The sequence below is a fragment of the Symphalangus syndactylus genome, chromosome 9, assembly GCF_028878055.3.
Source record: "Symphalangus syndactylus isolate Jambi chromosome 9, NHGRI_mSymSyn1-v2.1_pri, whole genome shotgun sequence".
Lineage (NCBI taxonomy): Eukaryota > Metazoa > Chordata > Mammalia > Primates > Hylobatidae > Symphalangus > Symphalangus syndactylus.
This window is the reverse complement of record NC_072431.2, coordinates 59,418,532-59,436,560: the sequence shown is the minus strand read 5'-3', so window position 1 is coordinate 59,436,560 and position 18,029 is coordinate 59,418,532. Positions and strand designations below refer to the sequence as shown.

General features: G+C 52.1%; 2 protein-coding genes across 2 annotated transcripts in view; both read right to left on the bottom strand.

The window, feature by feature from the left end:
* The window catches only part of MUC17 (mucin 17, cell surface associated), a 38,633-nt gene extending 25,515 nt beyond the window's left edge, over positions 1-13,118 (bottom strand). Inside the window, exons 1-4 of the mRNA XM_055294438.1 lie at positions 13,037-13,118; positions 2,525-2,626; positions 578-2,142; positions 47-400 (exon numbers count right to left, since the gene is read on the bottom strand). Of these exons, the coding sequence (XP_055150413.1) occupies positions 47-400; positions 578-2,142; positions 2,525-2,626; positions 13,037-13,118 (2,103 nt within the window). The remainder of the gene's footprint in view (positions 1-46; positions 401-577; positions 2,143-2,524; positions 2,627-13,036) is intronic.
* Positions 13,119-14,312: 1,194 nt separating this feature from the next.
* The window catches only part of MUC12 (mucin 12, cell surface associated), a 44,910-nt gene continuing 41,193 nt past the window's right edge, over positions 14,313-18,029 (bottom strand). Inside the window, 3 exon segments of the mRNA XM_055294505.2 lie at positions 14,313-14,658; positions 15,294-15,382; positions 17,256-17,332. Coding sequence (XP_055150480.1) covers positions 14,617-14,658; positions 15,294-15,382; positions 17,256-17,332 — 208 coding nt within the window. The 3' untranslated portion in view covers positions 14,313-14,616.

Below are 18,029 nucleotides of genomic sequence, written 5' to 3'. Positions count from 1 at the left end.
TGACACGTGTGGTGGTGTCAACAGGCATTGTTGAAACGGTGCTAGCCTCAGAACTGGCCATTGAAGTGGTGCTGACAGGGACACTTGTTAATGGAGTGCTTTCTTCACTGGGAGTTGTGGTTGGCATACTGGCACTATCAGCTGTTGTACGAGATGAACTGGCTTGAGAAGAAGTGGTCACAGGTGTGCTGGTGTCAACAGGAGTTGTTGAAAGGGTGCTAGCCTCAGAACTGGTCTCCGGTGTGTTGTTGACAGGCATACTTGTTAGTGGACTGCTTCCTTCAGTATAAGTTGAGGTTGGCATGCTGGTACCTTCTGCAGTTGTAGAAGGTGAACTGGCTTCAGTAGAAGTGGTCAAAGGAGTGTTGGAGTCAACAGGAGTTGTTGAAAGGGTGCTAGCCTCAGAACTGGCCACTGGCATGTTGCTGACAGGTATACTCGTTAATGGAGTACTTCCTTCACTAGGAGTTGAGATTGGCATGCTGGTACCTTCAGCAGTCATAGGAGAGGAATTGGCTTCAGTAGAAGTGGTGACAGGTGTGCTGGTGTCAACTGGAGTTGTTGAAAGGGTGTTAGCCTGAGAACTGGCCACCGGCGTGGTGCTGACAGGCATAATTGTTATTGGAGTGCTTCTTTCACTAGGAGTTGAGGTCGGCAGACTGGTACCTTCAGCGATTGTAGGAGATGAATTGGCTTCAGTAGAAGTGGTCACCGGAGTGTTGGAGTCAGCAGGGGTTTTTGAAAGGGTGCTAGCCTCAGAACTGGCCACCGAAGTGGTGCTGACAGGCATACTTGTTAATGGAATGCTTCCTTCACTAGGAGTTGAGTTTGGTATGCTGGTACCTTCAGCAGTTGTAGGAGATAAACTGGCTTCAGTAGAAGTGGTGATAGGTGTGCTTATGTCAACAGGAGTTGTTGAAAGGGTGCTAGCCTCAGAACTGGTCAAAGGCGTGGTGCTGACAGGCATACTTATTAAAGGAGTGCTTCCTTCACTCGGAGTTGAGGTTGGTATGCTGGCACCATCAGAAGTTGTAGTAGGTGAACTGGCTTCAGTAGAAGTGCTCACAGGTGTGCTGGTGTCAACAGGAGTTGTTGTAAGTGTGCTCATTTCAGAACTGGTCAACAGCGTGGTGCTGACAGGTATACTTGTTAATGGAGTGCTTCCTTCACTAGGAGTTGAGGTTGGCATGACAGTACCTTCAGCAGTTGTAGGAGAGGAACTGGCTTCAGTAGAAGTTGTCACAGATGTGCTGGTGTCAACAGGAGTTGTTGAAAGGGTGTTAGCCTCAGAACTGGCCACTGGCATGGTGCTGACAGGCATACTTGTTAATGGAGTGCTTCCTTCACTAAGAGTTGAGCTTGGCATACTGGCACCATCTGCAGTTGTAGGAGAGGAACTGACTTCAGTTGAAGTGTTCACTGGTGTGCTTGTGTCAACAGGAGTTGTTGAAAGGGTGTTAGCCTCAGAACTGGCCACCAGTGTGGTGTTGACAGGCATACTTTTTAATGGAGTGCTTCCTTCACTAGGAGCTGAGGTTGGCATGCTGGGACCTTCAGCAGTTGTAGGAGATGAACTGGCTTCAGTAGAAGTGATCACAGGAGTGTTGGAGTCAGCAGGAGTTGTTGAAAGGGTGCTAGCCTCAGAACTGACCACCGGCATCATGCTGACAGGCATTCTTGTTAATGGAGTACTTCCTTCACTAGGAGCTGAGGTTGGCATGCTGGGACCTTCAGCAGTTGTAGGAGATGAACTGGCTTGAGCACAAATGGTCACAGGTGTGCTGATTTTAACAGAAGTCCTCAAAAGGGTGATAGCCTCTGAACTGGCCACCTGCGTGGTGCTGGCCGTCATACTTGTTAATGGAGTGCTTCCTTCACTGTTAGTTGATTTGTGTATGGTGGTGCTTTCAGGAGTAGTAGGAGATGAACTTGCCTGAGTAGAAGTGGTCAGAGGTGTGCTCATATCAACCTTATATGTTAAAGACGTGGAGGCCTCAAAATTGGTCACAGGTGTGATGCTGACAAAAACCGTTGTTGTTGAAGTGCTTTCTTCACTCAGTGTTGACATGGGCACGTCGGTGCTTATTCGTGGCACCATAACGTTTGTAGGTGTTGTACCTGTGACGTCGTTTGCCGCAGAACCTGTTTAAGATACAATGATATTTTGTTTAGAAGTTTCTTATGGTTCTGTATGTCAGGAGTGATTGTTGTCGTTGGGCTTTTTACTGAAAATGTGTTCAGATGAGGGATGTCATCCATTTTCAGGAAGAAGTGGAATTAGTTTCTCCAGTGTCTTAGTCTCTCCTGCCTTCCCTTCTACGCGGTTAGGAATTGAACTCGACCTGAACCCCCTTTCTTCCACAGTCCCTGCCTGGGTGATTCCACATCTGCCTTGTAATTCCTGGCCCCAGATCTCAAGCCGTCACACACTGTAAAATGTGGCAGCTTCACCAGCCTGGCAGGGGTCGCTCTAGCCCTTTCACAGGTGAGTCACCTTCCCAGATCTTGGAGTCTGTTGCCTTACCTGTCTTAAGGTTCTGACACAGCTGTTGGCACTGAGGCTTCAAGAGGTCCCCTTGGGAGATGCACCCTCCTCCATCCCACACAGCCCCGTTCATGCTGAGGTCTGAAAGAGACAAAGGGGAGTTAGTATCCCAGAGCCACAATCCTCCTTCATTCTCTTGAAGCCTCTGAGTCTCTACTCCCTGCCCTGGAAAGTCCCTGGCCCCTGAACCAGCCTGCTGATTTCAGTTAGAAATCAGCCATCAGGACCCTGCCCCAGAAAGTAAAGCAAGAAGATGGTACAGGGGATTTGCTCCCCAGCCTGGGGGAGGTCCAGCAATGTCAAATTGTGCAGGTGGCATGTGCCCGTAGTTCCAGCACTTTGGGAGGCTGGGGGGAGAGGATCGCTTGAGCCCAGGAGGTCAAGGCTACAATGAGCTATGATTGCACCACTGCACTCCAGCCTAGGTGACAGAGTGAGACCCTGTCTCTACAAAATTTATGAAAATTAGTTGGGGATGGTGGCACGTGCCTGTAGTCCCAGCTACCTGGGAGGCTGAGGCAGGAGGATCACTTGAGCCCAGGAGATCATGTTCATAATGAACTATGATGGCACCACTGCACTCTAGCCTGGGTGACAGAGTGAGACCTTGTCCCTAAAATAAATAAATAAATATTTCTAGAAAGAGAGAATATGACCTATTAGAATAACATGCCAACTGACTGTGCGTGGTGGCTCATGCCTTAATCCCAGCACTTTGGGAAGCTGAGGCAGGCGGATCACAAGGTCAGGAGTTCAAGACCAGCCTGGCCAACACGGCAAAACCCTGTCTCTACTAAAAATACAAAAATTAGCCGGGCATGGTGGCATGTGCACCTGTAGTCCCAACTACTTGGGAGGCTGAGGCATGAGAATCACTTGAACCTGGGAGTCAGAGGTTGCAGTGAGCCGAGATCACACCACTGTACTCCAGCTTGGGTGACAGGGCAAGACTCAAAAAAAAAAACAAAAAAAGCGAACATTGTAATTGCAATTTGAAATATATAAGTGAGTGGTTGATTTAGATTTGTGATTTTCCATTAGAACCTTGCTAAGATTGTAAACTGTTAAAACATTTAAGAGAACTTAAGATTCAACACACGTAAACATTTAATTAGACCCATAGAACCATCTATGTGTGGGGAAGTTTCAAAAAAAATACATTTAATTTGTTAGATTTATGGAATTTCTTAAGTACTTGGGAAATTTATTAATCAGACAACTGAAGTCTTTCAATAGAAAATACAATGTACAGTCATATATTCTTAGCTAGAAAGTTTACTAAAAAAAAAAAAAAGAGTCCGGGCGCGGTGGCTCACGCCTGTAATCTCAGCATTTTAGGAGGCCAAGGTGGGCGGACTACCTGAGGTCAGGAGTTCAAGACCAGCCTGGCCAACATGGTGAAACCTCGTCTCTACTAAAAATAGAAAAATTAGCTGGGCGTGGTGGCATGCGCCTGTGATCCCAGCTACTCGGGAGGCTGAGGCAGGAGAATTGCTTGAGCCTAGGAGACAGAGGTTGCAGTGAGCCGAGATCGTGCCACTGCACTCTAGCCTGGCCAACAGAGCGAGACTCTGTCTCAAAAATAATAATAATAATAAAAACGGAATGCAAAAATTCCCAGCACCCAACAAGGTAAAATTCACATCTGGCATGAATCATTACTGAGCATGAACAGTCAAGAAAACATGATCCATGGACAGAAAAATAATCAGCCTATGGAAACCTACCCAGAATGGACACAGACATAAGAGTCTTCAGAGAAAGGCATTTAAGTAGTATGTATGTACGTATGTATGTATGTATTTAGAGACAGAGCCTTGCTCTGTCACCCAGGCTGGAGTGCAGTGGTGCGATCTCTGCTCACTGCAACCTCTGCCTCCCGGGTTCAAGCAATCCTCCTGCCTCAGCCTCCTGAGTAGCTGGGATTACAGACACCTGCCACCAGACCCGGCTATTTTTTTTTTTTTTTTTTTTTTTGAGCTGTAGTTTTGCTCTTGTTGCCCAGGCTGGAGTGCAGTGGTATGATCTTGGCTCACCGCAACCTCTGCCTCCTGGGTTCAAGTGATTCTCCTGCCTCAGCCTCCCGAGTAGCTGGGATTACAGGTGTGTGCCACCACACCCCAACTAATCTTGTATTTTTAATAGAGATGGGGTTTCTCCACGTTGGTCAGGCTGGTCTCGAACTCTCAACCTCAGGTGATCTGCTGGCTTCAGCCTCCCAATGTGCGGGGATTACAGGCATGAACCACCACATCCGGACTTATTTGTTTATTTTTTGAGAGACAGTGTCTCTCTGTATCGCCCAGGCTGGAGTGCAATGGGGCAATCACAGCTTACTGCAACCTCAAATTCCTGGGCTCAAGCAATTCTTCCACTTCAGCCTTCTGAGTAGCTGGGACTACAGGCATGAGCCACCATGCCTAGCCAATTTTTTAAAAGTTTTTTGTTTGTTTGTTTGTTTGTTTGTTTTTGTAGAGACAGGGGTCTCACTATTGCTGCCCAGGCTGGTCTTGAACTCTGGGCCTCAAGGGATCCTCCTGCCTCAGCCTCCCAAAGGGCTGGGATTACAGGTATGAGCCACCGCATCCAGTCCAAAATAGTTTCTATAACTGTGTTCCATATGTGCAATAATCCAATAGAAACATGAAAAATGTGTATATAAACAAACAGAACTTCTAGAGGTAAAAAAAATACACCAGATGGGATTAAGGACAGATTAGACATTGAAGAAGAAAATAAATAATGATGTGAAGGGATGGCAATAGAAACTATCCGCACTGAAAGACGTAAAGAAAAAATGAGCAGAGCATGGTGGCTCATGCCTGTAATCCCAGCACTTTGGGAGGCCAAGGTGGGCAGATCACAAGGTCAGGAGTTCGAGACCAGCCTGGCAAATATGGTGAAACCCTGTCTTTACTAAAAATACAAAAACTAGCTGGGCATGATGGCATACACCTGTAGTCCCAGCTATTCAGGAGGCTGAGGCAGAAAAATCACTTGAACCAGGAGGCGGAGGTTGCAGTAAGCCAAAATCGTGCCACTGCACTCCAGCCTGGGTGACGGAGCAGGACTCCATCTCAAAAAAAAAAAAAAAAAAAAAAGGAATTAAAAAAAAATTTAAGGGTGGGGTGCGGTGGCTCACGCTTGTAATCCCAGCACTTTGGGAAGCCCAGACAGGCAGATCACTTGAGCCCAGGAGTTTGAGACCAGCCTGGGCAACATGATTTAACCTCCATCTCAACAAAAAATACAAAAATTTGCTGGGCATCGTGGCATGCACCTGTAGTACCAGCTGCTTGAGAGGCTGAGACAGGAGAACTGCTTGAGCCCGAAAGGCGGAGGTTGCAGTGAGCTGAGATTGCATCACTGCACTCCAGTCTGGGCAATGGAATGAAACCCTGTCTCAAAAAAAAAAAAAAGAATTTTTTTTTTAAAGATTATCAGTAAGTGTTGGGACAACTTTAAGCAGCCTAATATATAGGAGTCCCTAAAGGCAAGGAGAAAAAGGGGTATCTAAAAAATATGTGAAGAAACAATGGCCCCACATTTTCAAACTTGATAAAAACTATAAGCCCACAGCTCCAAAAAGTTCAACAACTCCAAACACAAGAAACGTGAAGAAAACTACCAGGGCACTAGGATTCTACAGATATTAAAATGGAGATCTGTAAACAACTTCATGCCAATAAATTTGACAACTTAGATGAAATGAACAAATTCTCTGGAAGACACAAACTAGAAAAGCTCACTCAAGAATAAATAGATTGGCCAGGCATGGTGGTTCATGCTTGTAATCCCAGCCCTTTAGGGGACTGAGGGGCGGTGGATCACTTGACACCAGGAGTTCGAGACCAGCCTGAGCAATAGAGAGAAACCTCATCTCTACAAGAAATATAAAATATAAAAATTAGGACTGGGCATGGGCCCTAGGTGCCCCACCCCCAACCTCACTTACTACCTTTCATCCACACTGGATTCATGCAAATTAATATAATATAATATAATATAATTTCTTTTTATTACTTTTAATAGACGTAAAGGTGGGGTCTTGCTATGTTGCCCAGATAGTCTCAAGCTCTGGGTCCAAAGTGATCCTCCAGCCTCGGCCTCCCAAAATGCTGGAATTACAGACATGAGCCACTGTGTCTGGCATATTATCTTTCAATAATGAAAAAATAAAATAGGCCGGGCGTGATGGCTCACACCTGTAATCCCAGCACTTTGGAAAGCCAAGTGGGGAGGGTTGCTTGAGGCCATGAGTTTGAGACCAGCCTCGGAAACACAGCAAGACCTTGTCGCTACTAAAAATAAAAAAAATTAGCTGGGCGTGGTGGTGCATGCCTGTAGTCCCAGGTACTCAAGAGGCTGAGGTAGGTGGATCACTTGAGGCCACAGTTTGAGATCAGCCTAGGCAACATGGTGAGATGCTAACTCTACTAAAAAAAAACTAATCGGGCGTGGTGGTGCATACCTCTTGTCCCAGCTAATTGGGAGGCTGAGGCGGGAAGACCACTTGAGCCCAGGAGTTCAAGGCTGCAGTGAGCTATGGTGGCGCCACTGCACTCCAGCCTGGGCAACAGAGCGAGGTCATATCTCTTAAAAACCACAAGAAATCTTTGCACAAAGGGCCTTGCATGTCCATTTTGCTCTGGGCCCTAAAATTATGTAACCAGTTTCATCTAGAACCAGATGAGAGGTCTCAGCCCCATTATCTCAGCACTATGAGCTGCATGAAGTCGCTTATCTGTGGGATGCTAGTGGCTGGGGTCGGCTACCTAAGACAGACTGTGCCAGGGATGGAGTGGCAAGGCCAAGTGACCAAGGCCAACGAGGCTTCATGGCTCCCATAGCCAGCCCTCCTTATGGCAGAGCCAGGCCATAGGCCCAGGCCCACAGCAAGACTTCCTGGAAACAGCATACCCCTGTCCCTGCCTGGGCCTGGCCCCCGCAGGTAAATCCAGGCAGATATAGGAGGCCAAGGGCTCCCCGTGAGCATCTTCACTCCACTGTGCCCGGTAGCCCCTGACCCACTGACCCCCAGGAGGTGGGAAGAGGGTGGAGTCAGAGGGAAGTAAGAAGGCTTTGCAGGGGTGAGTATAGGAGATAAGGGGAGAGAAGGGACTGGGACTTGGACAGTGTTATTGGGGTGAGTCCCCCACACATAGCAAGCACTCAGTTCTGCAACATCCACTGTGTGGGCTCCTCCATAACTGCTTTCTTTTATTTTTATTTTTTCTTTCTTTATTTTTTGAGACAAGGTCTCATTGTTGCCCAGGCTGGAGTACAGTCTTGGCTCACTGCAATCTCCGCCTCCTGGGTTCAAGCAGTCCTTCAGCTTCAGTCTCCCAAGTAGCTGGGACTACAGGCATGCATCACCATGCCCAGGTTTTATTTATTTATTTTTTTTTTTTTTGAGAGAGAGTTTCGTTCTGTCACCCAGGCTGGATTGCAGTGGTGCAAACATGGCTTATTGCAGCCTCCACCTCCTGGCCTCAAGTGATCCTCCTACCTCAGCTTCCCAAGTAGCTGGGACCACAGGCGCACACCACAATGCCTAATTTTTACATTTTTTTGTAGAGATGAAAGTCTCCCTGTGTTGCCCAGGCTGGTCTCAAACTTCTGGGCTCAAGTGATCCTCCCACCTCAGCCTCCCAAAGTGCTGGGATTCCAGGCATGAACCACCCATGCCTGGTCCTCTAATTGTTTTTATGTTGGCTCTGTTCTCCCCAACCCCATTAAATTTTTCTTTTTTTTAGAGACGTGGTCTCCGTCTGTCACCCAGGCTGGAGTGCAGTGCTCAAGTCGGGTGCTGGTGGCCACGGTCGGCCACCTAAGACAGAGTGTGCCAGCCTCCCAAAATGCCGCGATTACAGACATAAACCACTGCTCCTGGTCAATGATTTCTTTTTTTAAAAGAAGGCCTGCTACCTCCCATCAAGATGGAGGTGGAGGTTGCAGTGAGCTGACATCACGCTACAGCACTCCAGCCTGGGTGACAGGGCAAGCCTCCATCTCAGAAAAAAAAAGGAGGAGACAGAGCGGGGAGGAGGTTTGGGAGGGAAATAAAAGATCAGTGCTCAAGGGCTATTCTCCATTAATTTTGACCAATTACAGAGAAATAGATTGTTCATGTTGAAGCCAAAGCATTCATCTGATCTCAGAAGGTTAGGGCAATGGGTTGGTTTGAGGCCCCGCAGACCAGGCAACTACCTCCCCACTGGAGGGCCATGGGAGGTGGGAGGATGGGGATGGAAGAGAAGGAGGCAGAAGCAGTTGGGGTCACATCCCCCCTTCTCCTCACTTGTTTCCTCCCTTGCTGTTTTTTTTCCAGCTATTAGCAATTTCTTCTTTTTCTTTTTTTTTTGAGATAGAGTCTCACTCTGTCGCCCAGGCTGGAGTGCAGTGATGCCATCTCGGCTCACTGCAACCTCTGCCTCCCAGGTTCAAGCGATTGTCGTGTCTCAGCCTCCTGAGGGGCTGAGATTACAGGCTTGTCACACCATGCCCAGCTAATTTTTCTATTTTTAGTAGAGATGGGGTTTTGCCAGGTTGGCCGGGCTGATCTTGAACTCCTGACCTCAGGTGATCCACCCACCTCAGCCTCCCAAAGGGCTGGGATTACAGGCATGAATCACTGCTCCTGGTCAGCAATTTCTCTTTTTTTTTTTTTTTTTTTAAAAAAAGCCTGCTCCCTCCCATCAAAAAGTGGGCAAAGGTCATGAACAGACACTTCTCAAAAGAAGATCTACAAATGACCACCAAGCATATGAAAAAATGCTCGACATCACTGATTTGCATCAGGGAGATGCAAATTGAAACCACAATGAGATACAGAATATATCCCAGTCACAATGACCGTTATTAAAAAGCCAAAACAAAACAAAACAAAACAGATATTGGCATGGATGTGGTGAAAAGGGAACGCTTATACATTGCTGACAGGAAGTAAATCAGTACAACCTCTATAGAAAACAGTATGGAGATTTCTCAAAGAACTCAAAGTACATCTGCCATTTGATCCTGCAATCCCGCTACTGGGTATCTAATCAAAAGAAAACAAGTCACTGTATCAGCCAGGCGCAGTGGCTCACACTTTGGGAGGCTGAGGTGGACAAATCACTTGAGGTCAGGAGTTCGAGACCAGCCTGGCCAACATGGCAAAACCCCCGTCTCTACTGAAAATACAAAAATTAGCCAGGCATGGTGGTGGGCGCCTGTAATCCCAGCTACTCAGGTGGCAGAGGCAGGAGAATCACTTGAACCTGGGAGGCAGAGGTTGCAACGAGCCGAGATAGTGTCACTGCACTCCAGCCTGGGACAGAGTGAGACTGTCTTAAAAAAAAATAAAAACCAAAAATATTTCTTTTTAATTTTGAAAGGTCTGCTCCTCATGCCCCACCCCGGCAGGGTCTCCCCTCATTCCTTTCTGTTGTGAGCTGAACTGAAACTCTAATCCCCAGTGCCCCAGAAGGTGGCCTTATTTGGAGATAGGGTTTTTGCAGGGGATCGAGTTAAACTGAGGTCACTAGCATGGGTCCTAACCCAACACAGAGATAGATACACCCACGGCAAGATGAGGTAAAGATGGAGGCAAAGCGTCTACCAGCCCAGGAACGCCACAGATTGCCACCAACCACCCGCAGCCAGGAGAGAGGCCTGGGACAGACCCTTCCCTGGCAACTTCAGAGGGATCATGGCCCTGTGAACCTCGGTTTTAGATTCTGGCCTCCAGGACAGCAAGGCAATCCATTTCTGTTATCATAAGGCACGGAGATTGCAGTACTTTATAATGACAGCCCCAGGGAGCAACAACTACAATTTTTTCTGGTCCCCTGTGGTTACAGGGGTGGGCTTGAGGCAAGGAGAGTTAGTGCAGATTCCTGGAGGGTTCCCTGGAGGAGGTGGGTGTTTTTGATTTTTTTGGAGACAGGGTCTCACTCTGTCATCCAGGCTGGAGTGCAGTAGTGCAATCACAGCTCACTGCAGCATCGACCTCCCAGGCTCAAGCGGTCCTCCCACCTCAGTCTCCCAGGTAGGTGGGACACAGGCGTGCACCACCATTTCCAGCTAATTTATTGTAGAGATGGGGTCTTGCTATGTTGCCCAGGATGGTCTCAAACTCCTAGGCTCAAGTGATCCTTCCACCTTGGCCTCCCAATATGCCTGGATTATAGACATGAGCCACTGTACCTGGCCTGGGAGGGGAGCCTTGTTGATGGGAGTAGGGAGCCGGGGTAGATATTTGAAGTTCCCTTAGAATCTCTCAGGAGGGTACTGGGTGCAGTGGCTCACGCCTGTAATCCCAGCACTTTGGGAAGATGGATCACCTGAGGTTCCGAGTTCAAGACCACCCTGGCCAACATGGTGAAACCCCGTCTCTACTAAATATACACAAATTAGCTGGGTGTGGTAGCGTGCACTCATAATCCCAGCTACTCGGGAGGCTGAGGCAGGAGAATTGCTTGAACCTGGGAGGTGGAGGTTGCAGTGAGGTGAGATGGCGCCACTGCACTCCAGCCTGGGTGACAGACCGAGACTCCTTCTCAAAAAAAAAAAAAAAAGTCTCTCGGGAGGAGGACAAGAGTGGGATGGTGATGGAAGTGCTAGATGGGAACAGAGCCCTAAACAGGGATGGGGGGAGGGCAGAGGGATACCTGCCATGGACAGGTGACTGAGCACCCAGGCCTTGGTGGCCCTCATGCTGGGCGTAGGGGTGAGAGGGCATCTGTGATGGCAGGGCTGGGCTGGGCGAACAGACAGGACATTGTGTTTTGTTGACAAGCAATATAACCAGGTGACCTGCGGGATGAGAGGGTGTGTCTGCTGGGAAGGACCAGGCTGAGGCCACTGCAGCTGTCTCTCTAGACCCACGCCCTGCCCTGGTATCCCCAGCCCTGTGATTTGAGCAGGTGTGAGGCTCTGGGTCCCTGGAGAGGGAACATGGAAAGGGTCAGAGGCTGCTCAAAGCTGGCCAGGGCCCCAGAGGACAGCCAATGCCAGGCACAGAGACGGAGGAGCCACAGAATCCTGGAGAGTAGGAACAGGGTCTGAAAAGTCACATTCTACAAAGGCAGAGACGGAGGCTAGGGATGAAATCAACGATAACACGCAGAAAGTGGGGAGAGGCCAGGAGGGGGCCCAAGGAGAGGCGGGGAGAAGAAGAAAGAGAAGAGAGAGGGAAGGAAGGGGCTAGAAGAACCCAGGAAGAGGGAAGGGAGGAGCAGAGAGAAAGAAAGGAGGGGGTCAGGAGCAGTGGCTCACCCCTGTAATCCCAGCACTTTGGGAGCCCAAGGTGGGAGGACTACCTGAGGTCAGGAGTTTGAGACCAGCCCGGTTAACATGGTGAAACCCCGTCTTTACTAAAAATATACAAAAATTCGCTGGGCATGGTGGCGCGTGGCTGTAATCCCAGCTACTCAAGAGCCTGAGGTGGGAGAATCGCTTGAACCCGGGAGGTGGAGGTTGCGGTGAGCTGACATCGCGCTACAGAACTCCAGCCTGGGTGACAGACTGAGGCTCCATCTCAAAAAAAAAAAAAAGGGAGGAGACAGGGAGACAGAAGGGGGCATGGATTGGGAGGGAAACAGAAGATCCTGTCTAAGATGCCGTTATTAGGGATACATCACCAAGGGTCTGGGAGGCGCAGAAAGTGCAAGGAAGGGAGTGTTTTCATTACGACAAACGGGCTGGCAGGTCTGGGTGACATCGCCACAGGGTGACATCTCGAGGGGCAGGGACCCTGAGGTCTATGGGTCCAGTTTCTGTCTTGGTTCCCCTACGCCCTTCTCTGGGGGCAGGTGAGGGGCAGAGAGTCCAACTGGAACCCACTGTCATCCATCCTGCCCTGAGCCCACCGGGTCCCCACGGCCATGAAGCCCAAAGCGGCTGTGCTGGAACGATCCTCAGAGGTCCTAATGCCTTGTCTTCTGGGGAGACTGAGGCAGGAGATGAACTGAGCAGCCCCAGGGGCTGTTTCATGGCAGGATTAGAATCTGGGGCTTCTGAAACCCCATTTTGTGCCCGTGTGGCTACATCCCGGAAACATTCCCGGGGCACACAGCAGGGTGTGCTGGTGTGGGAGGTGACAGGGAGCTGGCGGGAACATTCACTGGGTAAGGATAGACTAATATGGGTTGAGCATCAGTCTTGTGCCAGGGATCATGCCTGGCGGGGAGCTCTTTTCAATCCCAGCAGCTGCCCTGAAAAGCAGGTGTTATTATTCTTACTTTCCGGAGGGGAGACTGAGGCTCAGAAGGGGAAACTAAGGCTCAGAGACCCTCAACTGGAGGAGGCTCCAATGCCCTGGCTCTTCCCCCAAAAGCTCGCTGGAGAGAGAAGAGAAGTCCAGGGGCTGGGCACAGGGCTGAGCTCCAGGCAGAGGGCACCCCCCCATTGGTGCCCTGGAGGCAGCCCTCCCTCGGGGATGGGCAGACAGCAGGCTGGCCCCTGGGATGGGGGCCTTGTGGGCAGCAGGGCATGGGGGTCACTCACCCTGCTCTGCAGCAGCTTGTGGGGGCAAGAGCGAGAGGACCAAGGTCAGCAGACACAGCGCCATGGTCCCTGGCCTCGGCATCGGAGCTCCGAGCACGTCTCACTTGCCTGTCACCCCCAAAGGAGCTGGCGAAATGAGCCTCAGAGAAGCAAACTCATAAATAAAGGGTGCCAGAGACCTTTGGTCCCTGAGACACTGGGGATCAGGGACCAGCCTGAGCCTGAGTCAGTCTGGAAGCTTACCTCATGACTTGGGGCGCAGGGCCTGTTTCAGACCAAAGGGCAGAGGGAGGGGGTGCCGCTCCCTGGCCTGGCAGCCCATAGGCGTGAGGGTTATCAGCTTTATCACCCCAATAGAGGGGCAGCCCAGGGGGCCTGTAGGAGCCGGGGGGAGCTGATGAGATCCCCCGACCGAGGGTGGTGGGAGATGGGCAAGAGGGACCGGGCCTGAGCTGGGAAAGGAGGAGGGTATCACCTGCATCTGACCCTAACCCCTAGCAGAGACACCCCCTTTGTCTCTTCTCCAACCCTTCTTATTGGCCGGGTATGGTGGCTCACACCTGTAATCCCAGCACTTTGGGAGGCTGACATGGGAAGATCACTTGAGATCAGGAGTTTGAGACCAACCTGGCCAACATGATGAAACCCCACCTCTACTAAAAATACAAAAATCAGCCAGACATGGTGGCGGGCACCTGCAATCCCAGCTACTCAGGAGGCTGAAGCAGGAGAATCGCTTGAACCTGGGAGGCGGAGGTTGCAGCGAGCCAAGATCGTGCCACCATACTCCAGCCTGGGCGACAGAGCAAGACTCTGTCTCAGAAAAAATAAATAAATAAAATAACCCTTCTTATTGTCCTATGAGTCTACCCTGAAGACATGGCCATGCCTGGGCAGGGAGTTCCTGGGTTTGGTCTGTGGGTTCCGAGGTAAGCACGGCGCCCATGGCCATCTGGAGTGACCCTGCCCTGTACAAGCTCCGCGGAGCCAAGTGCTCACTCCCTGGCCAACTGGGGTTGAACCTGAGGTCCTCTCCTGTCCCCAGAATCTGACATTAGGCTTTTCTGCCACAGGGACCTCAGCAGAGGCAGGCCTAGCCCTGTCCTGACTGGAGCAGGGGAGGGGGCCCCCTGCCAGGACACAGGAAGGGGCCCAGAGCATTCGTTCCATGCCCCATTCAGCAGTCAGTCCCAGGAGAAATCCCTTCCCAGGAGGGCTCTGACCCCCAACCCGACCCCAACTGCGGAAGGAGGGGAAGGAAACTTCTCACTTCTCATTCTGAGCTTTAAGATTTGCTTTTATTGGTAGGGAAATTCCAGAGTGGGGAGGCCACCCAGGAGGAGACAGGGGTGCCGAGGCTTCTGGGAGTCTAGAAACTCCTGGATGGAGGGGCTTACAGCCCCCAGCCTTCCCCAGCAGGAGCACAGGCAGGGGACTGGCCAAGTCTGTCAGCTCAGAGCAGGACCGGCTTCAGGGCCTGACTTCGGTCTCCTCTTGACCAACTCCGGAGGCCTGTGGGGGGCTCTGTGTTTGCAGCTCTCCTGCACAGAGACAGATGAGGGTGGGAGGCCCCCGTTGGCTCACACAGCGGATGCTACCATCTCCGGCCTCTGGATGTGGAGCTAGGGGGCGGGAGAGAAGAGGTGAGGCCAAGGGGCAGGCCCGGGAAAGGGGGAGCCCCAGGAGGAAGAGGGAGCCCTGGGGGGAGGAGGGATCCCCAGGGGGAGGAGAGAGTCCCAGGGGGAGGGAGGGAGTCCTAGGGGGAAGGGAGGGATTCCTAGGGAGAGGAGGGAGTCCTGGGGGTAGGGGGGAGTCCCAGAGGAAGGGGCAGCCCCAGGGTGAGGAGCAAGTCCTAGGGAGAGGAGGGCATCCTGGGGGAGGAGGGAGTCCCAGGGGGAAGGGAGGGAGTCCCAGGGAGAGGAAGGAGTCCTGGGGGAGGAGGGAGTCCCAGGAGAAGGAAGGGAGTCCTGGGGGAGAAGGGAGTCCCAGGGGTAGGGAGAGTGTCCTAGGGAGAGGGAGGGAGTCCTAGGGGGAGGAGAGAGTCCCAGGGGAAGGGAGGGAGTCCCGGGGGAAGGGAAGGGGTCCCAGGGGAAGGAAGGGAGTCCCAGGGGAAAGGGAGGGAGTCCCAGGGGGAAGCGAGAGAGACCCAGGGGGAGGAGGGAGTCCCAGGGGGAGAGAGGAAGTCCCAGGGGGAAGAGGGAACCCCAGAGGAAGCGGAGCAGCCTCAGGGGGTGGGGGCAGCTCGCAGCTGAGTCACCTCAGTGCCGGAGTCAACAGCCTCCAGGGTGGGCCGGAAGTTGTTGTAGGCGTTCTCAAGGCCGAATCTGCTATCCCTCAGATTCTGGTCTGTAGGGAGAGGCCGTGATGAGTGATGGGAGCCTTGGTGGGGGGAGGACTAGGGGGCAGAGGGGATTTCCTCTAGCAAAAGGAAGAGTCAGCCCGGCATCTGCCCTACACCGTTTCCCACTGCCGACCACCCCTCCGACCCTGCATCACTGGGCTGCGGGTAAGTGCCGAGCCTGCCTGGGGAGCCGCCCGCTGGACCCCGGAACAGGAGGGAGCGGAGCAGAAGCCCCCCACATGCACAGGGTGGAAGCGGGGGCCACGGAGGAGCATGCGTGCAGCCCTGGACTTAGGGGTGAGGTCAGAGTGGAGCGGGAGACAGGGCTGGCTCTGGGTCAGCAGGGCCGCCCTCCCTCATAGCAACGGTAACCATAGCAGGCAAAAAAGCTGCGTCTAGAATCTTCTTCCAGCATCCTCCCGGAGCACAGCGATCACTTACTTCCTGGTCCCGCAGAACCACTCACTCTCTGGACTCCGGGGCTCTCCCTGCACCTCTGACCCCTCTTTTCCTGCCTCCTCCTAGATCGGGGTCCTCATGCCCTACCTGTCCTTCTACGGTGGCTCCTGGAGGGGGGGTTCCTCTTTCACCCTCCTCACTTCTCACTCTGCATTCTCCCCGATGAATGGACAAACCTCTATTCCAGTCCGTGGTTGAGGCTGCAGACCCCTCCCGGAGCTTCAGACAGGCACGAGCCTTGCAGCCTCCCCCTCAGCACCCACCAGCCCCCCCAACTCAGTGTGCTCCACCGGCTGCTTCTCCCCCAACCTTTGGGGCCCAAGGGTCAGCTCAGACAATCCCGGAAATCCTCCCTCACTCCCTCTCCCTCTCCCACCCCCTCAGCCTCATCCCCACCAGGCTGCGTCTCCTCTCCCTCCCCCAACCCCCTCAGCCTCACTTCCTCCACCTGGTCTCCCTGCTTTAGTGCTCCCTGAATGGCCTTTTGAGTAAAAAAAATTCAAAATGTGACCGGGCATGGTGGTTCATGCCTGTAATCCCAGCACTTTGGGAGGCCAAGGCGGGTGGATCACCTAAGGTCTGGAGTTCGAGACCAGCCTGGTCAACATGATGAAACCCTGTCTCTACTGTCTCAACTAAAAATACAAAAATCAGCTGGGCGTGGTGGCATGCCTCCCAGCTACTAGGGAGGCTGAGAGCAGGAGAATCGCTTGAACCTGGGAGACAGAGGTTGCAGTGAGCCAAGATCGTGCCACTGTACTCCAGCCTGGGCGACAGAGCGAGACTCTGTCTCACAAAAAAAGGTGGGCGGCCAAAGCCCCTCAACCCCCCACCCCATTCCCGAAGCCCTGCCAACCTCATGTCCCTCACTCTTTCTTTGTGAGATTGACCTGCCTTCCCTTCCCCACCAAAAGCAAGCCCCTTCCCAACTGCAGGCGTTTCTCATGCAGTGCCCCCTGCCTGGGCACTGTCCTCACTGGGATAAGGCCTCCCTGCTTACTGGGCTCCCACTGTGTTGAAGGAGGAAGCATACCTGCTTACTCACCTGCTCAAGAGTCAGTCTCACCTGAGGGCTTCTCTGACGCCCCCCATCCCCACCCAGGCTGGGTCAGGTCCACCCCCTCTGCTCCCTCTGCGCTGGGAATGGCCCTATCACCCCGATTAGCTGAGTGTGCATTAGATGCCCTCACTGAGTTGGTCTCCAGGGGCAGGATCTGGTTCTCAACCACTCCTGCACCCTTGCACACAGCAGGGGTGGTGTCTGAGTCTGGGGCTGCAGTGGCAGGTGGGGAACGGGCTGTCAGTCACAGCCACCCCAAAGGGGGGCAGGACCCCACGTCACCCCCACAGGCACAGGCACTACCCTGCCTTTCTTCACCCTCCAGCTCTTCTCATCTCCTTGCCCTTAACTAGAGGTACCTTCCCAGATGGCCGTCTTCTGGAAGATGCCAGGGGTGCCTTCCTTTCGCCACTCTTGAGGCACATCATACTGTTCCCTGCAGACAGAAATGCCGTGAGCAGCTGTAGACAAGGAGGCCGAGGAGGGACTTGGTGGACCCTGACCTTCAGCTTCCCTCGAGGGGACAGTCACAGCCACACCCCAAGTCACAGATGGCAGCGATGATGGCAGAGAACAAAAAGTAGTATCACCATGGCTTCCCCTCTACCAAGGCAGGCACTGGCCAGGCCTCCTGGCTGCCCCTCACTCCCTTTAGTGGGCCTCAGTTTCCATATCCGTGAGATGGGGGCATAGGGTAGCTCCCTTCAATTGCCGACTTCGGGTCAGGTACTGTGCCAGGGTTTCCCAGCAAACTTCACAGGTGCATCTTATCCCATTTTACAGCTGGGAAAAGCAAGACCCAGACGCTCCATCTCAGCTTCCCCATGTGGTGCTGTGCTCTGTGGTGGCCAAGGTGAGTGATAACTAACTACGGGGAATGTCATTACATAGTCTAATTTCCACACATAAGCTTCTGTTTCCATTCTCTGTGTTATGGTTTGAATGTGTCCCTTAAAGTTCAGGTGTTGGAAATTTAATCCCCAAGGCAGCAATGCTGAGAGGTAGGACCTTGAAGACATGATTAGGTCATGAAGGTGCTGTCCTCGTGAAGGGATTAACATCATTATCTCGAAAGTGGGTGTGTAATAAAAGCGAGTTCAGACAGCCAGGGGTGGCAGCTCACACCTGTAATC